Raw genomic sequence first — 27,583 nt, forward strand, 5'->3', positions numbered from 1 at the left:
ATTTCTTATATTACCAACATCTTCCAGATCATATAAAACTGCAGGCCAATGTTCAGATCAGCAGACACGAGTGTCGTTAGTTATCTAGGTGCATATACCAGTTAGTCTTTTCAACTATGAAGGGAGGGGATATGGTGGATGTATGGAAACCATGTCTGAAACTCATGTGGAAATAAATACTGTAGGGCTTTCAACAATAAATTTAAAAGTGGAAATTGTAAGACTCCAACGTACCAGTGAAACACAAACGCAGCTGCATTACCATTTCATAAAATTTGTTTCGAGTCTTCAGATGTCTCCACATGCGTTCTTCCAGGCCATCCATGACGATGCTCTCATGTACAACAAAAGTGAAAGGGGAATTGTAAGACTCCAACGTACCAGTGAAGCACAAATGCAGCTGCATTACCGTTTCATAAAATTTGTTTCGAGTCTGCAGATGTCTCCACATGCGTTCTTCCAGGCCATCCATGACGATGCTCTCATGCGCAACAAAAGTCAAAGGGAAATTGTAAGACTCCAACGTACCAGTGAAACAGAAATGCAGCTCCATTACCATTTCATAACATTTGTTTCGACTCTTCAGATGTCTCCACATGCGTTCTTCCAGGCCATTCATGACGATCCTCTCATGCGCAACAAAAGTCAAAGGGAAATTGTAAGACTCCAACGTACCAGTGAAACACAAACGCAGCTGCATTACCATTTCATAAAATTTGTTTCGAGTCTTCAGATGTCTCCACATGCATTCCTCCAGACCATCCGTAATGCTCTCTTCCAGGGGTGATTGCATGAGTGTCAGAGTAATATAGGTAGTCACTGTTTCTCTGAAAGCTACAGATGGAAACTGCCATGAAGTAAATGCCTTGTCCCCAGTGCGTAGTAGGATAAGCTAGCCTTCCACACAGATGATTCTATCAGTCTTGCGGTTCAGTTTCACTCTTTCGTAGTCACTTACCTGCAAGCTGCTTTCTGAAAGCTCATATTGAAGTTGTCAAACAAAATGTGTCATCTCCAGTGTCAAGTTCAATAAAGGACATGCTGGCCCACGGCCATGAAGCAGTAGACCTTGTAGGAGAGGAATACAGTTCTCGTCATAATGATGTTGTTCCGTTTGTTACAGGAGGCCCCGCTATGTTGCCTACCGGCAGTGTGTATCGTGGCTCTGGGGGCACCTTGGCGAAGGGAACCGTCGTGTGCTGCCATCATGTGTTGTGTGGGCAATTCGGGAAAAGTTCCCTTCGACATACTATACTGGATTTAGGAAGGAGTTGCCTCAGGACAGGGGCGGCTTCTGTCCTGAGGCAACTCCTTCCTACATTCTACCGGTTCGCTGGATTTCTACCCATCTATATACTGGATTTAGACCTACACTGTAGAGATAAAATTGATGTACCATAACTATTTTCAATACATATTTTTGTGGATCTATGTTACATTGTCCACTCATTTTATACAAAGGAGCAGTGAAACAAAATTGCTGTTTGTTAGTTTTCTCCAGTGCCAACTCTTGTCGTTGCCGACATGTCGATAGTTGACATTTAGCACTATAGTATGTTATGTGCTATGCACTTTTGACAATACAGCATCTGAATGGTTCACGTACTTTGCGAATCTTCCTTGCACAGGCAGCAGCGACACATCTCTAGACGGTGTTGCCTGGCCTCTACAAGTGCCCTCTTGTCTACAGGGGCTCGTTCTTCGTTAGACTAGGCAGTTCATCGGGAAGGTTTGCTGCCCATGCGTCATCAAATGCAGGCCATTTATGGCAGAGCTCTACCATCTTGTCCAGAAGCTTGCGAGCATAATCTGAAAACAGCAACAAAATGTGCTCATGTTTTTGAATTTCATATCGATAGGCTGACATGGCACCGGCTCAGTACTTGTGTCTTGTTCGTGGTCCACTTACTGAAGGTAGGCTCCTCCTTGACGGGCAGCGCAACATACTCTCCAGAGTACACCTTCGATCGCTTGATGAGGTTGCGTAGTTCTCCATCTTCTGTGAAAGCATGGGCCCTGATGGAGTTTTCATTGAAATGCAGGATGCCTAGCTGCGTCCTACATGTTCAATGGAGAAAGTAATTATCCTGGTGCCTTATATGTAAGTGTACTTCATAAATTTGTGATACATTGGCATGCACACAAATAATTTGTAGCAGAATGCAGTTTACTGATGAGATCTCCAAACCTGCATTTCATTGTTTTGGGGCCATACCCAACAGACTTGGAAGCAAACCGGATGAGAAGGCTGTGGAATGCTTCCAAGTTTGATGTCTGAACTTCAGGAGAAAGCCTTGGAATATCCTTCAGCAGATATTTTGCCAGGGTTATCTCTGCTAGCTTCTTCTGAGGCTGTGACCCTTCACAGGAATATAATATATAATTAGATTTAATACAAATGAGAAAAACTATTGCATATTGAATAGCTCTGTTGCAAGTTCATTTACCAGGGATGAGCCATGGTCGGTCGTTCTCGTCCAGGACAGGGTGCGGACAGCGTGGATATGGGCCTTCATGGCCCTCATGAATGTTGCACACATGATTGTTGAGGCTCTTCCACATCGATAACGCACGTTCTGCATCTCCTTCGCTGTGGGTGACACAGTAGTACAGATGATTCACCACGGGCTTTGACCATAGCTCAAGTGCTTCGCAACCTCTTCCTTTGCTGGCACTCATCAGCTTCTTTCGAATGCCTATATAGAAGAATATGAAAAGGAAAATTAAGGATCTCCTAGCAGGTTTACATTTGTAACTAATTTCAGTATACCTGTCTGCTACAGTACATACCTTTGGAAACGTGCCAGACATTAAAGTGATGGTTAACCTCTGGGTGTGACGTACGCATGTATTTCCGTACACTGGGATGCCGATCTGTTGTCAAAGATCGTACACCGACGTTGAAATCATGCAGTTCTTCAAGGCCACGCTGCAGTGCTTCCAGGTGTATGTGGTAGCTTGATGCCACTTCATTTGACTGTTGATAGAGAAGGTGAATGACTTTTATTGTGGACATCTGGTTATCGTTAATATTTCACGCAAAATGTATGAAGTATACGAAGGTACAATATACCTGAACCTGTACTGTATGGACAACCTTGTTCAGCTTTTCATCATAGAAATTGTACGAGAGGTATTTTGCGTTGTGGCCAGGAGAATCGCATCTTCCATCAGCAGCCAAGTCGGTTTCCTTGCCCTGCAACTCAACCAGGAGTGCCGCTTGGTGCTGTGTCCATACCTGCAACAAAAGCAAAGTTCAGTAATAACTAGTAAAGTGTTGTATGTAACTCATTTAGTAATGTCATTCATGTTGAAATGAAATAAATACGAAAAAAATTTAGAAATCAGAATGGTTAACTTGCAGCCGAGTTACCAGTTGTGGTAGCAAGATACATAACTGGCTACATTTTTTTCCAAGTTATGTCATTAGCAAAAAACGTACCTCAGTTATTGCTGGTAGAAGGTATCCTCGCCCCAGTAAACAATATACGTCCCGGAGACGTCTCGGCAATATCTTGTTGTGGAGATTTGGACGTCCCATGGACTTTCGTACACAGCCCGTTGACGTCTTTTGTACGTTGAGGGGACTATGCTTTCAGTAGCCATTGTAAATCCAGTAGACGTCCAGTAGATGTCACTTCCCAGACGTCTGGATATTAATGGGACGTGTACATTTCCATGCACATCTGTATTATATGTTATACTCTTTTGTATTTTTTCGTTTGCAATTTATCCCAGTTCATCCAGAACCATTAAATAAACAGATTACATGTCAAAACATTTATTTGTAACAGGTACTTGAGCATAGTTTCACATGAGATATATGTATCACAACCTGGCTTGGCAGTGCCTTTGGTACTAGTGTTCTTCGCCTTCTCGTACAAATTCGGTTCGCGGTCCCATTCTTACATAAAATACAAAATTGTACAAAATACAAACGTTTTACAGAACAGGTAAGCTTGCACTTAGACTAGTTGTATCACAGTTTGGCATGGAAATGCAATTCGTGCATAAAATTCACGTAAAAATAATTAACCATAAAATTACCTCTTTACACGCCACGGCGCTGAACAAGGCTAAGCAGGCTAAATCTTGCACAAAAACAAAAATATTTAGAAGTGTCTGCCTTTTACACTGAAGTTAGACTCTGCTAACACACCTTGCCTTATACGGGTTAGTTTTACAGTCCCTTTCTTATATGAAATACAAGTTATACAAAAGCTGTACAAAACAGGCAAACTTGCACTTAGGCAAGTTGTATCACAGTTTGGCTTGAAAGTGCCATTCTTGTATAAAATTCGCGTGAAAAAGTAATGTGAACCATAAAATTGCCCTACTACAGCAGAGCTGAGCAAGGCTATGCTGGCTAAATTTTACATCAAAACATTGAAGGTTTTACACTGGTGTTGATACCATAACACACTTAGAAACGTACAAAGTAGGTGAAAAAAAGTCAGCTTACTTAAGCTGAGTTTAAACTGTGCACAGTATGTATAGTACATGCCTATTTGAGCAAGAAAAATGGACCAATCTGTCTATTTCAAGAAAGAAAAAAAAATGATTTCACGCTGGATCAGGCTGAGTGGTCCGGTTGACCTCCGCATTTTTTTCTTTCAAACATATATTAAAGCCTTGTCCCTAGGAGGCATATTGACGCTGAAAGTAGTTGAAAATAATTGGTGGTTATTTTTTAATGAATTATCATTCAGATGTGGGCATTTCGACCATTGTGCTTCCTACGAAGTTTGATGCCACATATCTTAACTATTAGACATTCAGCTGAATTTTTTTCCACGTGTTGTCGGGGGTCGGTAGCATTGCATCCTTAGTTCTGAAGATCCTAAGGTTTGCATTTGAGGAGATAAAAAATCACAAATTTGCATCATTTGTAAAATATGGTACATTTTGGGAACCTCACTTCTCGTCCCCCAGTTGCGATACCCGAAAATAATCTACATAATTGTCTTCGTCTGGAAATGCCCTTTCTTCTCGTAGCGAGTACATCGTATTGTGAATTAGGCCAACGCCCCCAACAGTCTTTGTAAGGGGTGTCTACAGAAAATGGGTAAATTTGACAGTGCGCATCTCTCGTGACATCGTTCATTTTACTCACGAACGTTCTTCATGATGACTCAAAACAGCACATAAAAAAAAAATCTGCTCCAGAGATGGTCGAAGTTACGTTCGTGACTCAACGTCATTCGCAACGTAAATTCGACCATCTCTGAAGCAAAAAGTTTTTGATGTGCTGTTTTGAGTCGTCATGAACGTTTGTGAGTAAAATGAACGATGTCACGAGTATATACCGGGTGCGCGCTGTCGAATTTACGCATTTTCTGTAGGCACCCCTCAAAAAAAAGACTGTTGAGGGCGTTGCCCTAATTCACAATACGATGTACTCGCTACGAGAAGAAAGGGCATTTCCAGACGAACACAATGATGTAGATTACTTTCGGGTATCGCAACTGGGGGACGAGAAGCGAGGTTCCAAAAATATACCATATTTTACAAATGAGGCAAATTTGTGATTTATCTCCTCACATGCAAACCTTAGGATGCAATGCTACCCACCCCAGACATGACGTGGAGTTTGGAGTTTTCTGGCGCAAGGATATCGAAGATTAAGCTGACATTACGTGGAAAAAAATTCAACTGAATATGCCAAATAGTTATGAAGATATGTGGAGTCAAACTGCGTGGGAAGCGCAATGGTCGAAATGCCCACATCTGAATGACAATTCATTCAAAAATAACGACCAATTATTTTCAACTACTTCCAGCGCCTATATGCCTCCTAGGGACAAGGCTTTAATATATATTTGAAAGAAAAAAATGGGGAGGTCGACCATCTTATTAACACATTCAAAGGTATCCTTTGCTAGAATAAACACTGCAGTAAAAGTCCACAAGCAGATCATGCATTGGCAGTTATGTGGCACATATTGCTTTTTTCACGCAGCAGAATTATTTTGCAGTTGTAAATTATAAGGTGAGAGTTATACACTTCTAATCAGTGTTCATTCAAAAGCTTTTTGAAAAAAAAATCAAGTACAGACAAGTTGGCGGAATTGGAGTCACCTTAGTGGTGTCTGTGAGCTGCAACTTTTCAATTGACAAGGCATTCAGACCAATATCATTCAAAACACACAATGAGTACTAATTAGCCATATGTAACTGGTCAAAACAAGAAAGATACCACTGAATGTACTGAACCGCTGCAAACAACATTCAGCTGTTTTTTTAAGACCACTGCTTGTCCACTGTTCTTAGGGCACCACACATCCACTTATTCTTTGGTGATTTTCTCCACCTTGTCTCAGAACAGTAGGGCACCCCGCCTCTGTGGTGTGGCTAACAGTTTGTTCCTGGGGAAGTTCATGCGGTAGATTCCTGAGGCAGCCCACGCAGTAGCCTCCTGAGGCAGTTTACGCAACTGCTGGAAGGAAAGCAACGAAATTAGAAAACATTCAGTCGGAACTACCATGGGGGTCACACAAGGGGCACAAATTTGGGCTATGGTGCAGGGTAGAAGATTGGTCCTAGCACTACTCAAGGAACTGATGAAAACACAATTACACATCAGATGTTCCCCATGCATGTGTTTTTTTTTTTAGGATTTCAAACAGACAGACAGGCTCTGAGTCCACAACATATGAGGACACGGAAATGCAGCAAACACTGTTTTGCTAAATACAAAATTTCATTAGACAGACGTTAGTTACATAGAGGCTCAACTGTACTCGTCCAATCTAACATCTAAGAAAGCAGCAAACACTTATGATTGTGTGCATCCTTACCAGACTCAATGCTTTTGGCTCTTTTACACCTGTTACCAGCATGCCTCAGCCATTCCTTGGCAACTACCTGCACCTCGAACTCTGTTACTTTCGAAAACTTTTTCTGTGCGTGAAGGGCACCTGCCAGGAAAAAGGGAAAAGAAATGATCACCCACACAATGCAGCATCTATTTATGGTGCATATATGCTACAAATAAACAGTTTGAAGGAATTGTTTAAATTTTGTACAAAGAATAAATCATACATACGCAAGATTAGACCTGGCAAAGTAAGGTCCACAAATTTAAATTTTCCTTTTCTTCCTTCCCAGCTGTAAAGCTGTGCAAGTTTGTCTGTGAACATGTGGGATAGAATCCTTTTGACTGCACATTTCAGGGAGCTTCCTCCCAGCAACATTAGCTCAGTCACCTGCAAGTAGTGTAGCAATCAACACAGTCATTGTCTCAGTGTAACAACAATAATGCTGCCACAAGAACTGTAAAAATGGTGTGGAAGTTGCTGGAAGCAACTTTCGTTACTGCACACATTAACATAAGGTGGTCACACGGTTGCTAATGGCTGCCATATACCTACCAACTGTTTTTGACGATCAGGTGTGAGTTGCCGTTCGAAGTTGTCAACATCCTCTACAGAGTCAAGTGGCTCTGACAGGAGCAACGGAGCCTCAACGAGACTAGATTGCTGGGGAACTAGGCTTGATAGGAGTTCACCATGTTGCTGCATGGCCATACGGAGTATGTTGAGGCTCTTGAGGACCTGTCTTTGGAACTCTGTAAGCGCAAATTCAATACAAATTTCAACGCAAATTTAGGGCAGAATTGAATGAGCAATTGAGACACTCACCGCAGTCTGGAATTGCCTGCGTTTGTGAACGAGTAGTTGTACTGGCTGCCGGTAAAGTTCTTGCTCCACTATGTGCTGGTACTGTAATATGTAAAGACCACAATATACTCGAGTTGAACATACAAAACGCATGAGAATGTTATATCTTTAAAATAAGCGAACTCAAAAAGCAAGCTGATGGCACTGGTCTATAGCCAAGACTAGGTACACAAAAAGACATATCTTAATTATCAACGTCTCAACAGAGATGTTGGTCATGCCTTTTTTTTTTTTTTCGTCTTCCCAGTTTCAGGTCTATATTTTTACCTTAGCAAAATTACAGGATGGCACCTTTTTGAACACAAAACACATAAAATATTTGAGAACAGTCGTGCAGGGTGAAAATTTTATTTTTTGTCCAAAATGACCATTGAACAAAACAGTTCACACAACTAACGTGAGAGCCACACACTTGATGCAAGAACAATTGAATTGAATGAATTCTCTGATCAGTTTTGTATGATTACCGGTATGTAGCTGTCGTTGTGGAACCTGGCTACTTCGTTGGTTACAAGTGATTGGTGGTGAATCGCCTGCACAACCTAAATAGCATAGCACATAAACAATACCACATAATACAAGTGAAAAATGGGGTAGAGGACTTACCAGTTCTGAACGAAGCTTCAGGTGTGCAAGAAGACGATGTCAGTGCATGGTTACATGAAACACAAAGAAAGAAGCACACATACCTCCCTCTAGTTCCGAATATTCTTCCGTCCGCTGGACCTGCAGTAGCAAGCAGTGATAGGATCATGTTTCATGTTTAATGGCACAACAACATCGAATGTCCAGTAGCAAGCAGTGACACCAAGGGCTATACAACAACCCAAGCTAGACAACACTTATTTATAGCAGTGCATAACCACATACGCCATAACTTAAATATAAATACATACATACGAAAAGATACAGAAAGATTCAAGCATATTTACCTGGACAGTGCTCACGATCTGAAAAATGCAGCTTTCAGATATTAAAAAAGCTTCACCTAAAACTCTGGAAAATGGATGGCATGCTAATAATGGAAAATTAAATTCACTTACGTGTCCCTGTCATAGATGAATCCCTGTGATCAACAAGGGTAGAAGGTTCGGAGTCTACGAAACCAAATATATTACATTGATGTTTTCTACGCATTAAAAATGTCATACCACCCAAGGTAACAGCATGCACTGGTGTGCGTTTGGGAAGCAACTTTTCTGTAAAATGAGAGTTCCATCTGTCAGTACCAAATACAAGTAGCAAACGGGCATGGAGAGATTAATCACTCAACTAAATATGTTTTACTATTTGAATGTACCCCTGGCTGCAAAGCTTGGAGGAACCGAAGGAAAGTCGTCATCTGAAGAACTTTCGAACACCTTGGGACGTCTGGTCCTCTTTGGGGGTAGTTCATCCACGAGGTCAGAGGTATATTCGGAAACGGGAAGCATCTTTCTGGCATCCTCGTAACATTCTGAAAGAAAGGAAGTTGGTAGCTGCTTTCCTTCTCATAGTAGGTTTGAAACACTTACTGAAGATTCCTTTCACTTCCACCTCAACTTCTTGGCAGGAATTTCCAGGAGGACATCCTTTTCTTATGAGCTTTTCGACTTTGTGGCTTGGTAAGTTTGGCCACATGCATGTATTCCCGGACAGCCACGAGCACGGGATAACTTCGACTTCATTGCGCAACACAAAATGCACAATTGCAAAAGGCGGCTGCAGGTTGGAAGTAGCAAATCTTAAACCCAGGCACATATACAAAATTTGCATCATCAACACCCATCAGGTACCCCCTCCCTGTTCACTCATGCTCCCCGAGTTCTGTGGTGACTCCACTTACCGCTGCCTGTCCTCATTCTCACTCGGTTACTCATGGCCATTCAATTCCTGATCAGTTTTGCGCTGACTCACTCAAACTTACTAGTCCGCACACACTTCATTTGTCAACTAACGCTCATTCCATTGGGCTGAAATTTTTGCTCACGCACTCATGCTCATTCACTACGCCACCTGACCCACAATTTGCTCATTCATTGATTTTCATTCACAGACTCGCACTCAGTTCATTCACTGATAGTGAGTATGAGCGAGCACAAGCGAGTGTAGTCATCAGTAAGTTTGACCAAAGCATGGCCTGCCCATTTTGTCAGCTCGGTACATTTAAATAAGGGTTAGCACACGATGACAAAATATGGCCGTACCAATCAAGTTACCAAGTTCAGTTTCTTAAATTTTGCACTCCAGGAACACTTGTTGCGGTGTGTAGCCACTCTGGTCAGACTAAAGTAAGCCACACCAAAGCTGAACCAAGCCAGTGCAAAAGCCCATCCATGCTACGTTACTAAGTATTTTTTTTTCTCCTTTGCACTGCCCAGGGCAGAAATCAGTGAAACATAAGACCCAGAAATAGACAAATGTTATTTGAGATATTGACACTCTTGTCTGCTACTCGCTTGTGCTCATTCACGCTCACTCACATTGCAAAAAAAAAAAGAAAGAAATCAAACTCACTGAAGCTAGCTAGCTAGCTCACTAACACTGTTTTCTGTATGCACAATCACTCCGTTTGCTAACCTATACTCTACTTTCCACTGGACCTCTTGCTAACTCACATGCACTCCGTTACTCACTCACACTCACTCACATCCACACACAGGTCCTGATTACCACAATCATTCTCAGCTCACATGCATGTCCTACTGCAAGTGCAACAGGGGCATGGCAACCAATGCGGAGTTGTAGGGCAGGCAAATAGCTTTCTGTGGGTTTTGTAGTGGCCAGGCTCTCAGATTTGGTTCCTTTGACACGACATAGATCCCAATTAATGATGAAGGAAAAGGTTTGGAGAACAAGTCATGCATAGGAGTCAGTTTTCTACCAACTGCACAGGGCTTTCCCGAGGACTGCAGTGTCGCAAAGTTTTCCACTTCAATTATGTCCCCATTTATCACGCAGTACCTGTCTGGGCCATTTGTTGTTAACAGAAAATTGGACGTTTTCAGGGTACCATACTGTGGTGAACTGCATGATTCAATTAGTGGACCATGACTGTGCGAGTTCCTAAGGCCAAGCTTTGCCTTTGCCTGTCGAACAGGTCCTATGTTTGCAAGCTTCTTTTCACTGAAGCGGTTAATGAGCTGAGTGTAGCCCTTGGTTTCCTGATCTGTCTTTTAAGAATTTTCATGTTATTTTCAAAAGGAAAAGCACTGAAGGAATCCAGGGGCCCCAGGTTTTCAACATCACGTGCCAGGTGTAGCAAACAATGCACGTTGTACGACACATATTCTTGACCATACAATTCCGCGAAGGCACGCACAAAATGAGAGAGAAGTGCCGAGGCGTACTGATTTTCCGACTGAGACAGGTCCTCCCTTGCCAATATAGATATCGCAGAATGCAAGGTTAGAAAGTTTTCGAAAAGCGGTTTTGGAAGCACTTGCTCGAAGATGATCGGGCCTGTGTAAAGCAAAAACAGTCTAAACTCTGTGGCTTTCCACCGGTCCACCTCATCTACTGCCCTAGGTTTGCGCGCAAACTCTCTTGGAATGCATTTTTCAATTCTTCGGGCATTCTCATTCATAATGGCCCTCTGCGATGGTCCAATGCGCACACTCAGCGGGCCTGAAACCCAAAGCAGGATCAGCTTTTTCATGACGCCTAAGCATACCAAATGCATGTAATCTAGTGGCGCTGTTTTAACAACGTCAATTGGTAATTCTGTTATTACTGAGAAGCTGCGATGGTGATCAGCATCTGACTGTGCGCGAATTGACTCGTTCGCAAGGCCGAGCTAGTGGTAGAGTAAAACGTGCGATGCGCGCCATAATCTCCCTCGTCTGTGCACTTGGGACATCCTGCATAACCCGTGTGACCTTTGGTTCCATATATGTAGGCACGTGCAGGGGCATCACAAATCATGGCATGAAATCCGGCAGTGACTACTGATCCCTTTACAAAAATACCTTCCTTGAGGAGGCAAGCGAGCTCATCTATAAATTTCCTGAGATACTCATTTGGCTGAAAAGGCTTTCCGCTTCCGCAGTACGTGCCAACTACAAATGGTGGGACATCTGGCAGGGACATAATCTTACACTGTATTGGCCACAATTCATTTTTCGTGCTTTTTGTGAGAGGAAGGCCATCAACGTTAAATGTCAACAAAATATGCTCTGGGACTTCATCGATTCGTTCCAGAATGTGCTGGAGACATTGAAATAAGCCAAAATGGTAGTACTGGCCAGGAGGCATATCAGTAACGTCTTTGGAGCGATTCCTGGGTGTCTGCAAGAGTGTCCGAGCATCCATGGGCAGGGTGCTGAAGCGCTCGTAACGTCGTAGTATCTTTAGAAGCTTAGTCAATGACGTCTGCCTAATAGCTTCAGTAACAGCCCACTCTCGCAACTCCGCCGTGATATGAGATGCGTCGAGTTCATTGTCGCTAGCACTTGATATGTCTGAGGAACTGTCAGGCATGTACGTAGTAAAGCTTTCGTTACGTTCACTGACATATGCTACACTACCCCCGGGAGAATCAGGATTTCGAATGCGTTCGCGTCTACTTGGACCGGCTGTCTCTTGGTCACTGCTGTGAGCTACCTCCCCTTCATTTCCTGGCGCGGGTACATTAGCGAGCACACGAGGTAGCGTGCATTCCGTCGTATCACTTAACAAATCAATTGCAGCACGAGCTTCTGCGGAAGCCTTTTCACGCAAATATCGTTCTTTGTATTTTGGCATTGTGGACTTAGGACAAATCTTTAGGAACGCTCGACTGTTAGGCCTAACCGCAAACCCGCCCTACGCAAGAACTTTTTCCAAAAGCGCCTGAATTACAACATTGTCATTTCAAACGCACCACAGTGAGATATATTTACAGTGACAGTTGACGGCTTCATCTTGTTTTCAGACGCATGAACACGACGGACAACGTATACATTAGGTGATTTCTGCACCAAACAAAGGACAGAGCAAAGCACAACAGCCGCCAAAACTATCGCTACCGGATCGGCTTGGATATTTTATTTTCTGCAGCTTCCTTTACTTCGGCCCCCTCGTGGTGGCGCGCGGTAACACGAACAATGACGAAATCGACGAACCGTTCATAATAGCTAGCTTACACAAGCGAAGAATAAGGAGAAGGGGTGGCCAAGGGTTCAAAGTAATTTTTGTGAAATAGTTGGCTTTGCTAATGTTCAGAAAGATGTCTGGTTATGTCGGTCGATGGAGCGGCGCTCGAAAACGTGAATCATTTGTGGGGCGAAAGAATAAACGTGCGTTCATTTAAACAAATAATGTGATATGTATACCCGTGCATGACGTTTCTGAACTAGAAAATGTCATTATGCGCCGGCACGAAAAGTCTCAGATGCAATGTCTCGGGAACGTCCATGCGACGTACTGAATGTGATGAAAGTTCAACGTCATTTCCGATATATCCACTGGACATCCCCAAGACGTCTGGATATTTGTGACACTCGCGACCTTGTGTGGACGTCGCCTGGATATTACTGGTTTACTGGGGCTGGAAGTTGAAAAACGTGTGATCACAGAAGATCTAAAAGCAATGCGGACACACTGTAAGCTCTTCTGCTCATTTTACATGCGAATAATTTCTGGGGACCGAATGCAAGTTATACCTTGACATTTATCAGTTTGAGCATCCGCAGTGTTGGAGTGGGACTTGCTGCGCTAAACAGAATTGCTGCAGACAGCAGGACGTTTCGAGCAGGCTTATTTGATATTGTATGGCTGGCTCTCCCAAACAAACGTATGACCATCTACGCAGCAGGACTCAACTCGGAGGAGCGAACCAACACAGCTTAAGCCTGTAGTACATGGGTTCAAGCATGTCGTGCAGGAACGAAACAGTTCTTTCAGCTTGCTTTCGAATATTATATATTTTCTCTCTTTCTGGGGACTGACACTGCTGGCTTGAGGGCTATCACTGCAATAACTCTGAATGTAACATAGAAAAACGTGGCACTTTGAAGAAGTCAAGCACTTACCCAAGAAGGCTGTCGTGTTGTGGTACATAGGTGGTGTCTGCTGGATTGTCAGTGTCACTGATAGTGGTCTCTGTCACATCATCCATAAGTGGTGTAGACTGTAGAGCACTGTTTTGGTCCCATTGGATGCCTGAGTGCTGTGGCCCAGGTTCACAGAAGTCTTCACTTGTTTGAGTTGACGATGTTTGCAGAGATTTGGCATTATGATTTGCTTGTGTGCCTATAAGATGAGAAATGTATCAGCTACATGTTGCCATCATAGTGCCATGTTTTTACATACCGACTCTCCTAGTTTGGACAACGGTTGTTTGGGTCCACTTCGACTCTCTTGGCAAACTGTACTGGGTCCCTTTTCCTTCAGTCAAAGGTACGCTTTTGGGCAGCCTGCACCCACAGTTCATGCTCTGTAGGACGGTTGTAGGTGTCATGTCGGGCTTCATGAAAGAAAGATACAGACACAATGACATACTAGCATGACAATGATAATATATGTGTCTCTCTGTGATACTCATTTTATATTTGACACATATTTTACAAATCACATAGCTGCATGTATGCTGTGTAGCGGTTGAATGGTGTACTAGTCATAATCAATGACGTTGGACCTATGTTTGCTGAGATACTTACACTGGGAGACTGAGATGTAAGCACAGGGCAAGCAGGTTGGGTGTGAGATGTATCGTATCTTGTATCTGCATGCTCCTGTATCTGCATGCTTGCAGATTTCCATTTCATACATGTCAATGGAGAATACATGTCAATGTATTCTCCCTCAAAGCAAAATTGAGCATTCACAAGTAGGCGTGTTCACTGGTACACGAGGTCTTGGATAGAAAGAGCATGTTTACACTTCAGAGAAAATTCTGTCTGTTATGCACAGAAATGCCTCAGGAGCAGCCTGTTGTTTGTAGCAACAGACCATGTTGTCTGTTATGTTGTCCTTCGTTGTCCTTTGCTTCGGGTAAGTGTCACTGTTTGCGCCACTTTGTTTGCCACTCAACCCATGCCAGGTTTTTCTGAATGGGACTCTGCATAGGTGCAAATGCATGGTGGGCCATGAGTACGGAGGTAAACCAGGTACTCATGGCTGTACCAGGTAATGCAGAGTGCTGAGAGTTTGAGTTCCCGATCGCATACAAGTGTACATGTGTGCGATTTTGCGCAGGCTCAAAGGTGGTGGACACAGTGTGACTGACAGTGTGTGTGAGTGACTGACTGAGTGTCTTTGCCGCTCGTTGTTCTTGTTGTAGTTAGCCATTTTTGTTTTTCTAAGTCATATGGAGTAGCCGGCCCTCGTAATGTGTGCCTATTTCTCCTTTTTTTTTCTTATCAACGCAGCTCAACTCATACTAGGTTTACAAAGTACAGGGGCCGCTGTACCAAAATTAAATGCACCAACCACTTATGTCCTGCGAAGACAATCATAACAGACCATACAGCTTTGCGACGACCGTATAGAAGGAGCGGTCAGGATACGAAACTTTGTTACCCATAGCCACCATGTGCTTATTACAGCTGCCTTTACAGGTGATCAACGCACAAGTTCCATGTTTGAGTATAACCTCCTTGGCGTATAGTGTGGAATCACTTCCGAAAGGAAAAGAAAAAGTCGAGCATAGTCGACCATTAGTCGAGCAAATAGTCGAGCATTAGTCGGCTAGACAGCGGCCCATGGACGAACACCAACGATGGGCCAACTACCGAATAGTTGTAATAAGTATAGCATATGCTACTAAATGAAACATACTGGATTTATTGCTGAGCAGCTCCTTCTTCGTAAACCCCACATGGCTATTTGATGGGAACTGCATAGGTTGAAGTATGGCAGTGGGAAAAGCCGGACGTGATAGTTCACAAAAAACTTACCAAGTTTAGTAAAAGTATACTAGGTTTACCCGACCATCAGTTCCACGCCATGCAGGCATTTGTGCGATTTTGCGCAGGCTCAAAGGTGGTGGACACAGTGTGACTGACAGTGTGTGTGACAGTGTCCGTGGACAGTGTGTGTGAGTGACTGACTGAGTGTCTTTGCCGCTCGTTGTTCTTGTTGTAGTTAGCCATTTTTGTTTTTCTAAGTGATATGGAGTAGCCGGCCCTCGTAATGTGTGCCTATTTCTCTTTTTTTTTCTTATCAACGCAGCTCAACTCATACTAGGTTTACAAAGTACAGGGGCCGCTGTACCAAAATTAAATGCACCAGCCACTTATGTCCTGCGAAGACAATCATAACAGACCATACAGCTTTGCGACGACCGTATAGAAGGAGTGGTCAGGAACTATTGAATTTTGTAGTTCGTGGAATGCGACACAAAGCGTTAACCAATGCAGCGAAGCGTACCACAGACAGAAATATTTATGGTTGTAAACCGTTAAAAAAAGGCACAGCAGAAGAGGAATGCAGTTCCTCCACTTTCTGCGAAATATCACTGATGGCCCAGTCAGCTCCATTGAATGGTCTGTCGTGCAACGAGCAGGATGTCAGGTAATGCAGAGTGCTCAGCACCCGGAGGCACAAATTCTAATTGCACCGTCAAAATCAACGCGCACCTTGCCTGTAACTCCTCCAATGTTAAACGTGTGATGCAGAGCAACTCCTGTCGAGCACAATATGTGGGCCAGTCAGGAACGCGTTTCAGAGTTAGGTTTAATCGCCACAAATCCCACGCGAGAAAAAAAAAAGGATAAAAGAGAAGAAAAGCTGCCCTTCCAGTTTCCCGTCATTTCAAGTGGCTTGGCCATTCAGACAAGGAGGTCTCCATTTTTATTCTTCGATCAAACTTTATACTTCCAAACGATGCCGAGAACGACGGGAATAGTACCTGACCTACAAATTCCAATCGGTCACTAACGAAGACTCGTGCGTACTGTCAACAATAAGGAATTTTCATGAGTCCGCAGAAGAGCTGTTTCTTCCTTGCCCTTAAGAGGCCATACCAGTCGGGGAGCAACTCCGATTCACGATTTTCCCGATTCTAGATGGCGCCAAGCTAGCTGATCCTTATCACGCCGTTCGCCTCCGACTCACGAAATAATCCCCGTTGTGCATGGTTGACCTCGCGAGTTTAAGGCGGCCCGCGCCCTCTGCGCTGTTTGTCGAGTGGTAAAGTGTCGGACTTTGCCACGAAAGGTCCGCAGTTCGATTCGAGACATTCACGTCTTTTTGCTTGTCTCCTATTGCTACATGAGTACTTTATTTTTATTTTTGTTCTTATATATTCATGCTACTATTATTGTTTTCACAAGTCACTACCGCCTCTACTGACTGATTATGGAATTTTTAGTTGCTCTTCGTATTGTTTTACTAGTGCATACTTACTGTATGCCGACGTACAAGTGTGATCGGATAGTACGGATGCCGGTATCTCGGAGGCTCTCAATTGGATCTACTAGCGGCTGTAAATTAGGCTATAAACATTGCCTACACACAGCGCTTACAATGCCAGTCTGGAAAATCTGCTCGAAACGGTATTCCTTTTTTTTTTCTGCACTCGCTTACATAATAATAATAATAATTTTACTCAAGAAAGCAAACTACAAATATAATAAAACAGGCCCGTCTAAGCGGAAAAGCTTGTGGCACTGGGCCTGAAGCAGTCAGCGGCATACAGTTTGACAGTACATGAACATATAAAGGTACTACATCCTATGATAAAGTTGCCGTAGCGCTTTTTTTAGTTTGTACTTCGATTCCAAAGAAAAACTGTCGAAGGGGAGCTCATTAAAGATACGAGGTACATAGCATTTCCTGCGACAAAGTCCATATTTTGTGTGTCAGAAATGCACAACAGGGCAGCATTCGCTAACCGGGGTCCTATATGAGGGGTCCCAAAAATGTTTTTACAACATGCAATTTACCTTGATAATAACTCTATTATTCATGCAAAAATGATATTTTGATATGTATATTTCATGTAAGTAAGCATTATCAAATATCTGAATTCATTTACAAGGCGTTTGTGCAAAAGACTTTTCAAAATTTCCGTCGTAGAACAGACTTATTTCTTCAGAAAACTTCAGTAACATATTTGGAAGGCTCCTTTCCTCCATGTTCTCCCTTCTTTTTCTTTCACCTTACACCCGCTGAGAAAAATGATGTCAGTCGACAACCCCAGTGACAGGGGACTCCCTTTCTTCTGGTGTACGAGTTTGCAAAACCGTACAAAGGAGGTGAAGGGCGATAAAGGCACACGGAAACCAACCAAAAAAGATATGGGAAGGTCGAGCGGCAAGGCCTTGCAGCGGGAGTCGCGATATTCCTAGCACAGTCTTTTTTTTTTTTTTTCCTGAACGCGAAGAGGAACGATTCGACAAAAAATAAAAGGACACATTGTAGAAAAATAATAACTATGGTCACCTGACAACATAACAGGTTCTTGTTTGAGTGTGGCAAAAAAGTACAGTTCGGCCTCCTTGTTATGTGGGGCAGGATAAGACATGCCTTCTTTTCTTTTTTTAGAATAATTTCTGAAGCGTAAATTTTTACTCCAGATTTCGTTGTGTTGGATGCGGAGGTCTCAGTTAATTCAATCTAAACTTGAAAACGTGAAATTCGGTCGTGGAAAAGCTGAAGAACTGGACACCATGTGAGCCAAGTTTATGCGTATTTTAGGAAAATCACTATTCTTGAAGGGCAACACAGATGCAATTACAAAATTGGGGTTTCCAGAGACGAATATGAGCGCTAGTTGCCAAATGAAGGAATGATCACGGAGAAGTCGTTTCATATAATCAAAGCTCGCCCGACATGCCAGATTTGATTTTCATCCCCGGAAAAATGTCCCCAGGAAGAACCGTCCCCAGAGAAAAATGCCCCCGGAGAAATCGTTTACGCAAGAACGAAAGCCGTTTGATTCGCGGGACATTTGGTCGAAAGTCATTTGAGCGAACACCGTTTGATCGAAACGGCAGCGGTCGTTTGATTGAGTTTTTTATTGCTTCGTTTGGAGCAGATGCATACTATAAACAAGATTGATCTAAAGTTTTATATGGCTGTTAATACAATATCTGTATTTTATACTATGGCGAAATTTCCTTCTTAGCATGTATACTTCGAGTGCCTTTCGTGCACATATCACTATCCCATTTCGGATCCCAGCAATGAAAAGGGTGCCCAGAAGAAGCACAGACTATTGGCTGCTCCCAACTTGACATTTTCTTCGATATGTGTCCTACAGCTACGCGGGATACTTCCGCATTGTTCTATTCAATTCAATTCAATTTTATTCAATTTTATTTCCTTTCGGGTGGGAGAGAGTAAAAAGCCAGAAGGCTATGCTGTTTGTGAATGACCAATAAAACCTTTCTGCAAATGACCAGTGGCCTCCCCTCTTTAGCTGCAAAAAAAGAAAGCAAGAAACAAACAAAAAAGGAGAATACACTGATTGCCTCATGCTCCGTATGTTCGAATCAAAAGTTACAGAAAAATAGGTGCTAAGGACACGCTGCGAGCTTCGAACTCCCTTCGAAAAAACGTCTTTCGAACAGACGGCGTCGATCAACCGGCTTTCGACCGAACGGCTTGCGACCAAGCGGTCTTCGATCAAACGCCTTCTCCAAACAGCTTAGGATTTCGGAATAACTCCTTGAACTCCATCTTTATGTATAAATGTACAAGATAAAATGAAAGGAACTTGACGCGCGACGTGGTCTCGGAGCACGATTTCCGTCTCATAACGCTCTGATTATTACCCGGAAACTTCAGTACTATATCTTTAGACACTCCTTGGTTTTCACAGGGTACTTCACATTACACCAGACCTTTCGTTCAGCGTAGACACTAGTTCAGCGGAGAATCCCCAGTGCCCCGGAGCTTTTCCTTATCTTCCTTAGAAGGCCTCCCTTTGAGCGCGGTGCAAAGACAGACGGGTACAGGTTTGGGGTCATCCAACGTGCAACTAGCAAGGATTGTCGAAAGATGGAAAATCCAGGGAACCGGTCTCGAAACATTGGCCGTATCTCAAATTAACGTAATCGAAGTCCCCGTTGCAAAATAAACTACTGTAAATAAATGTTATCTGGCTGTTTCTGCGTATGCATACAGGGTGTCCCAGAAAACGTGTCATTGAATTATAATAAGAAAACTACACCAGCTAGAATCATGCGGTCAACGGCATTTGTTCTTACTAGGTTTTCGCCACCTCCTGACGTGAATGTCGTGTAACATAAGTTTAATTATGTAAATTTTTGCGAAATGAAGTCGGAAATTTGCCAAGTAAAGGTCACTTTTTTACCCCACCAATGTGAAAAGCGTGTCTAATTTACTCAAATTAATGATAATTGACAGGGATATTCAGCGGCTATCCCATCAGAAAAAATAGCCGAACATCATGCTCTACGGAGCTAGCGCGCGAGAAATTTTTCAGCGCAATCCTTGTCAGTCCGACGAAAGGAGGTTGGAAACCCAGCCCACACCAGCAACGCAGAAAGAGATGTGGGCTGGGTTTGGAACCTCCTTTCATCGGACTGAGAGCGGTTGCGCTCAAAAAGTCGTCGCGCGTTATGGTTCGGTGCTACGAAAAGCATGATGTTCGGCTATTTTTCTGATGGGATAGCTTGTGAATATCACTGTCAATTATCATGAACTTGAGTGAACTCGCCACGCTCTACATATTGGAGGGGTAAAAAAGTGTCATTTACTTGGCAAATTTCCGAGTTCAGTTCGCAAATATTTACATAATTAAACTTACCATACATGACATTCACACCAGTAGTTGGCAAAAACCTAATAAGAACAAATGCCTTTGACCGCATGATTCTAGGTGGCGTAGTTTTTTTATTATAATTCAATGACACGTTTTCTGGGACACCCTGTATATTATACACCGCCTTGGTTTATTCTGTATACTGGTGGCAGTACAGAAGCTTGTAGCAACATTGCGGCGCGCGTTATGCACCGGTGAAGTTTTTTCATTTTTAGGGGTGCGCGTAATACACGAGTGCGCGTTATACACAGGAAAATACGGTACTGTAAATAAATGTTATCTGGCTATTTCTGCGCGGAAAATGCCAAAGCCCACTAAGACTAACCTGAACATGAAAATGCAAACACCGAACTTTTACTAACCTAATCATCAACTAACTAACGTGCTGTTCCGTCGCGTCAGTTTCATTTATCTCCTATTTCTTAATTTTATTTATTTATTTATGTATTTTTGGAATAGCAAGCCGACGTCCCGTTTGGCTGACCTTTAGCCGTTTTTTTTTTTTTCCTTTTCGTGTAATAAATATATCCCCCTCCCCCGTCGCTGTCGTTGGTTGTCGTTGGTTTTCCTTGCTACGCGAACGTGAATTTGGGTTCCGGAAAAGACTGTTGCTCATTGCGTGGGCGGAAATAATTGTGCAAGCGGCCGCTTGATCGATTTTTCTTATTGGTTCACGTGGAGCGTTCATGAAAAAAAAAATAATAAAGATAAAAATAAATCGATCAATAAAAGAAAGAAAGAGAAACAACAAATAAAGCTGCAGTTCTAAGTACCGTTATCCTAAGAAACATTTATCTGTGTGTAATCCGCTTGCTGGCTCTTTCAACATTACGAACATTACAGGGCAGTCCTGTTGAACGTTACTGGAATGTTTGTGACGTCGGCCTTCCACTAACGGTAAATACGAGAGATTCTCGTTAGCTTTATGACGCAGTTCAGTTGACTGAGTAAGCACAAACCCGAAACGGCAAAATCGAGCAAATTGACGTTTCATGTCAAGCTAATAAACTCATCTCACTTCTCTATAAGCGCACCGAAAAAAGAAGAGGTTTATTGGTCTCGGTGGCCTCTTACACGGGCCGCGACAACACTGGCTCGTCTACCCAACGTCCCCCCCCCCCCCCCCCGACAATGCTGGCTGACGATAATCCCTTTACGAGCAGCTAAGTAAGCTTTTGTTCTGGTCTCCAAGGCCATGCTCTAAGTCCGCTGTCCATGAAAGTAAAGAGGAGAGAGGGATCACTACAGTGCGCGTGCGTGCTGCATGGTCGGCGGATGGATACGGTCAAAATGTTCCGCGCGGTTTTTCCTGTGCTACGGCTAGAGGGCGACACAGAATGACGCGGTTTACGGGGCTTTGAGACGGTATTTATCCGTACTCACTTTTCATGCTTTTTTATAAAAACGGAAAGTGGTAGACATATAAATTTGATGTCTATCGATTCCTGAAATAATTCCAGAGAAAGTAAATGGAAAGTTTTTTTTTTCGAAATGGCTATAGAAGTTTAATAAAACCTGTTCAAAGAGGGAGGAGAAAAATTGTGTATTTTTTTTCGCATTCGTGACGTCGCCGTAAAATACATACGACATATATGAGAAATCCTGTAGTGGAAATAGTTTCATCGCGTCTTCCTCTTTATGATGAAAGCACCCGCGTCAAAATCTGCGCGGCGGTTACCGAGAGAAAGCATAAAAACTGTTCCATAGGAAATACATTGGGACGGAGAGCTGGTATGCCCTCTTAAGAGGCCATACCAGTCGGGGAGCAACTCCGATTTACGATTTTCCCGATTCTAGATGGCGCCACGGTCGCCGTCCTTATCACGCCGTTCGCCGCCGACTCCGAAATAATCCCCATTGTGCATGGTTGACGTCGCGAGTTTAACGCTGCCCGCACCCTCTACGCTGTTTGTCGAGAGGTAAAGTGTCGGACCTTGACACGAAAGGTCCGCAGTTCGATGCGAGACATTCACGTCTTTTTGCTTGTCTCCTATTGCTATTGCTATATGAGTACTTTATTTTTATTTTGTTGTTATATATTTATGCTACAATTATTGTTTCTACGAATCACTGGCGCCTGTGCTGACTGATTATGGAATTTTTAGTTGCTCTTCGTATTGTTTTCCTAGTGCTTACTTACAGTATGCCGACGTACAAGTGTGATCGGATAGTACGGATGGCAGTATGGGCAGTACACACACAGATGGTATTATAAACGAATGTTGCCAGCAGTGAATCTGAGCACAAGGCAATTGCCAATTAAGAAATCAGGAAATGGCCAAGGTAACTTCATATGCTATCAAAGCTCGCCCGAGATGTCGGTATCTCGGAGACTCTCAATTGGATGTACCAGCAGCTGTAAATTAGGCTATAAACACACAGCGCTTACAATGCCAGTCAGGAAAATCTAGTGCTCGAAACAGTATTCCCTTTTCTTTTTTTTCTTTTTTTGCTGGAGTCGCTTACACGCAATTTACCTTGATAATAACTCTATTACTCATGCAAATATGACATTTTGTATATATTTCTGGTAAGTAAGCATTATCAAATATTTGAATTCATTTGGTGCAAAATACTTTTCAAAATTTTCGTCGCAGAATTCTTATTATTACCCGAAAATTTCAGTAAGATATTTGAAAGACTCCTTTCCCCTCATGTTCTCCCTTCTTTTTCTTTCACATTATACCGGCTCAGAAAAATGTTGTCAGTCGACAACCCCCAGTGACAGGGGACTCCCTTTCTTCTCGGATCGGTGTGCTCCCTGGGTGTGCTAGTTTGCAAAACCGTACAAAGGATGTGAAGGGCGATAAAGGCTTCGGGTCGACACACAGCAAACCAACCAGCTTGCTTGCTACCTAACTTTCCTTTCGCAACCAAGGAAGATACCGAAAGGTCGAGTGGCGAGGCCTCGCAGCGGGAGTCGCGATATTCCCAGCGATATTCCCGCGATATTCCCAGCATAGACTTTTCTGTTTCAGGATGCCAAGAGGAACGATTCGACAAAAATCAAAGGACACAGGGCAGATGTTTCTTACTCATGTTTGTACTGTTATCAATTACTTTTCGTCAAATAACAGCTTCGGATTTCGGAATATCCAGTTATAATGTGATGAGGACGATGCGATGTACTGAGGACTCTCAAAAACAAGCCTAAACTAACCTAACCCCTGAAAACTGACCTAGGACCCGGTTCTAACCTAGGTTCCCACCCGGGACGATTTCTCCGGGGACGATTTTTTCGTATTCCGGAAATTACAGGAGCGCCGTTGTGAACAGCTGAGGGAACGGATCATAGCCGATCAAGTGCTATCTCGTTATTTGTTTAAATTGGGAGACGGGGTTTTTTAAATTAACATCCATGCTAATGCACAGTAAAACCATTGAACAAGAAACATAAATGCGTTACACCCGCTGCACCGCTTGCCATTGTGCCGATTACATCAGTTCTTTCTGTTCCTCTCTTGCAAAGTTTGCTGAACACTGATAACGCGGCAAGATGAGGAAGCGATTCTCCAACAACAAATAAATTTTGACTATGACACGAAGTGATTCATCACTGCCCCCCCCCCCCCCCCCATCAATGTCCCTGGAAAAAATGCCCCTGGAAAAATTGTTCCCGGAAAAATGTTCCCTGAGGAACATTCACTTTCGGTACGCGCGGAATGGTTGACCTCGGACGTTGACTTTTTACTCGGACGGTGTGTAGGACGAGTAATCGCATATCCTATTCCATTTCCAATCAAATATGGAATTCAATGTTCGAATTGATGTTTCTTCTAAACCGAATATATTTGAATAGTCCCGAAGGTGCACAAGTAAGGCTGGCACATGGGTGTCGCAAAACAGAGTGAGCGCTATATCAGCTATACATTTACGAATACATACAGTGCATGTTTATACTCATATGCTGTATATGTATCCGATTACGATTATTCAACGAGTCGCTTAATTTATTGTGATTCAATTCCGTTTTAAAATTACTATTCGCACATAGCATTTCTTTGCTTAGGGGGTCGCTGTGGGTGACCAGGGTCAGTTTTGGTGCATTTACTTAATTGTTTCTTGCAATAAACCGGCCTGTACAGTCATGGGGCTCCTGAGACGCAACGCGTGACACCGCTAGACATACTGAAATACATTTATGCCTGTCAATTTTGTTGCTTTTGCCCCCGCGTTTTATCTTCCTTTTTACACATCACCCTGCACGTCGATCCGCACACTGTTAAAAAAGAACTTGACATGCTCCTAGCCATTCCGAATGACACCTTCTCTCCTGATTTGTTGAAACTTTGCGGCGTACGCCTCTCTGTGACACTTTACGTTTGTTCTGATTAGCAGAGAAAATGTTTTTCCGTGTTGGGGGCGCCGCGAAGTAACTGTTGCTGTACGCGGTGTACAGGCGTGGACTGAGAACAGCAGGAAGGAGGGTGACAAGGGTTAGTATATGCGTCCAGGGCCGACTTCAGGGCGAAGTGTGCTGACATCCGTTGGAAAGTCTGCGGGAAAACCCAGTGAGGACGTCAGACAGCACAGCCGGTACCGGTATTTGCGAGCACGAAATGCTATGCATTCCGGTTATTTGATTTCTAATACAATAGCCACAAAACTTTTTTATAATCTACACCATCCCATTCAGTGGTCATTCACTGGAGTGCTCACCCTGTGTCTCTTTGGCCTTTCCAGTTTCAGCCTTCTGACAGATAAATGAACAAGATAAAATGAAAAGAACTTGACGCGCGACGAGGTCTCGGAGCACGATTTCCGTCTCATAATTGCGCTGATTATTACCCACAAACTTCAGTACTATATTTTTAGACACTCCTTGGTTTTCACAGGGTACTTCACATTACACCAGACCTTTCGTTCAGCGTAGGCACTAGTTCAGCGGAGAATCCCCAGTGACCCGGAGCTTTTCCTTATCTTCCTCAGAAGGCCTCCCTTTGTTCACCGTGTAAAGACAGACGGGTACAGGTTTTGGGTCATCCAACGTGCAACTAGCAAGGGTTGTCGAAAGATAGAAAATCCAGGGAACCGGTATCGAAAAATTGGCCGTATCTCAAAATAACGTGATCGAAGTCCGCGTTGAAAAATAAACTACTGTAAATAAATGTTATCTGGCTATTTCTGCGCGGAAACTGCCAAAGCCCACTTAGACTAACCTGAACATGAAAATGCAAACACCGAACTTTTACTAACCTAATAATCAACTAACTAACGTGCTGTTCCGTCGAGTCCGTTTCATTTATCTCTTATTTCTTAATTTTATTTATTTATTTATTTATGTATTTCAGGAATAGCAAGCCGACGTCCCGTTTGGCTGACCTTTAGCCCGTTTATTTTTTCCCTTTTCGTCTAATAAATATATCCCCCTCCCCCGTCGCTGTCGTTGGTTGTCGTTGGTTTTTCAACGTGAATTTGGGTTCCGGAAAAGACTGTTGCTCATTGCGTGGGCGGAAATAATTGTGCAAGCGGCCGCTTGATCGATTTTTCTTATTGGTTCACGTGGAGCGTTCATGAAAAAAAAGACAAAATAATAAAGATAAAATGAAAAATAAATCGATCAATAAAAGAAAGAAAGAGAAACAACAAATAAAGCTGCAGTTCTAAGTACCGTTATCCTAAGAAACATTTATCTGTGTGTCATCCGCTTGCTGGCTGTTTCAACATTACGAACATTACAGGGCAGTCCTGTTAAACGTTACTGGAATGTTTGTGAAGTCGGCCTTCCACTAACCGTAAATACGAGAGATTCTCGTTAGCCTTATGAGACAGTTGACTGAGTAAGCACAAACCCGAAACGGCAAAATCAAGCAAATTGACGTTTCATGTGAAGCTAATAAACTCATCTCACTTCTCTATAAGCGCACCGAAAAAAGAAAAAAGTTTATTGGTCTCGGTGGTCTCTTATACGGGCAGCGACAATGCTGGCTGACGATGATCCCTTTACGAACAGCTAAGTAAGCTTTTGTTCTGGTCTCCAAGGCCATGCCCTAAGTCAGCTGTCCATGAAACTAAAGAGGAGAGAGGGAGCACTACGGTGCGTGTGCGCGCCGCATGGTCGGCGGATGGATCGGGTCAAAATGTTCCGCGCGGTTTTTCCTGTGCTACGGCTAGAGGGCGACACAGAATGACGCGGTTTACGGGGCTTTGAGACGGTATTTATCCGTACTGACATTTCATCTTTTTTATAAAAACGGAAAGTGGTAGACATATAAATTTGATGTCTATCGATTCCTGAAATATTTCCAGAGAAACTAAATGGAATTTTCTTTTTGAAATGGCTATAGAAGTTTAATAAAAACCTGTTCAAAGAGGGAAGAGAAAAATGGTGTATTTTTTTCGCATTCGTGACGTCGTCGTAAAATACATACGACATGCATGAGAAATCTAGTAGCATAATTCTCTTCATCACGTCTTCCTCTTTATGATGAAACCACCCGCGTCAAAATCTGCGCGGTGGTTACCGAGAAAAAGCATGAAAACTGTTCCATAGGAAATACAATGGGACGGAGAGCTGGCATGCCCTCTTAAATGCCAGGGAGAACAAGACCTGCTGCTTTTTGTTCCTCGCATTTTAGTGCGAGGGAGAGAGATCTCTCCAGGCGAGCCACGAAAATGACCTCCATATCTGTCGTTCTTCGAGGGCAATTTCCTCGTGCTATATTAGCTAGATCATTTTTCTGCAAACGGCATTAGCGCACCGAAAGGAACATTTGTTAAATGTTCCAGGAAAGGGACGTATGTGGTTTGTGTTGTCCATGCTTATAGCCCGCCTCGTCTAATTTCTCGTTGTGAACATATGTTGGCATTGCACCGAACTTCTATCTTTCATAACTGAAGTTCACTAATCATAATTACTGAGGACAACGCCCCATCAGGTTGCTACTGTGGTCATAGGGTGGTTCACTTGCCCTTGAATATATCGCCATTTACTGTAATTGATAGAAAATAAGCATTTCGTTATTTCATAAAATTATGTTCATGGTTAGCGCCGGCACCATGTACACGTAACGCCAACAAAGGGAAGTTCAGACAGCAAGAATAAAAGAGGAAAACATAACCGGTACTTCAGCGCAAGTTTAGAGTGATCGAGAACATTTGGTAATTTATTACGAGTTAAGGTACTTAGTCTGGGGACAAAAATGTTGTGTCTAGGTACATAATGGAGACTGGGGCCACATTTTTTGCGTTATATATAAGAAAAAAAAAAAAA

General features: G+C 43.1%; 2 protein-coding genes across 2 annotated transcripts; both read right to left on the minus strand.

Annotated features, from left to right (window-relative positions):
• Positions 1–5,816: 5,816 nt before the first annotated feature.
• On the minus strand, positions 5,817–8,554 carry LOC135377735 (uncharacterized). The gene is made up of 7 exons (XM_064610379.1): positions 8,543–8,554; positions 8,369–8,405; positions 7,641–7,721; positions 7,371–7,567; positions 7,046–7,205; positions 6,798–6,917; positions 5,817–6,436 (listed from the first exon to the last, which is right to left on the minus strand). Exons 1-7 carry the CDS (start codon positions 8,552–8,554, stop codon positions 6,426–6,428), a joined length of 618 nt encoding a protein of 205 aa, XP_064466449.1. The 3' UTR covers positions 5,817–6,425.
• On the minus strand, positions 8,112–12,641 carry LOC135401633 (uncharacterized). The gene is made up of 8 exons (XM_064634146.1): positions 12,539–12,641; positions 9,194–9,380; positions 8,980–9,135; positions 8,831–8,878; positions 8,612–8,776; positions 8,369–8,405; positions 8,286–8,300; positions 8,112–8,221 (listed from the first exon to the last, which is right to left on the minus strand). The coding sequence occupies exons 1-5, from the start codon at positions 12,557–12,559 to the stop codon at positions 8,715–8,717; spliced, it is 474 nt and encodes a 157-aa protein (XP_064490216.1). The 5' UTR covers positions 12,560–12,641; the 3' UTR covers positions 8,112–8,221; positions 8,286–8,300; positions 8,369–8,405; positions 8,612–8,714.
• Between the last annotated feature and the right edge of the window lie 14,942 nt (positions 12,642–27,583).

The sequence above is a fragment of the Ornithodoros turicata genome, chromosome 1 (assembly GCF_037126465.1).
Source record: "Ornithodoros turicata isolate Travis chromosome 1, ASM3712646v1, whole genome shotgun sequence".
NCBI lineage: Eukaryota > Metazoa > Arthropoda > Arachnida > Ixodida > Argasidae > Ornithodoros > Ornithodoros turicata.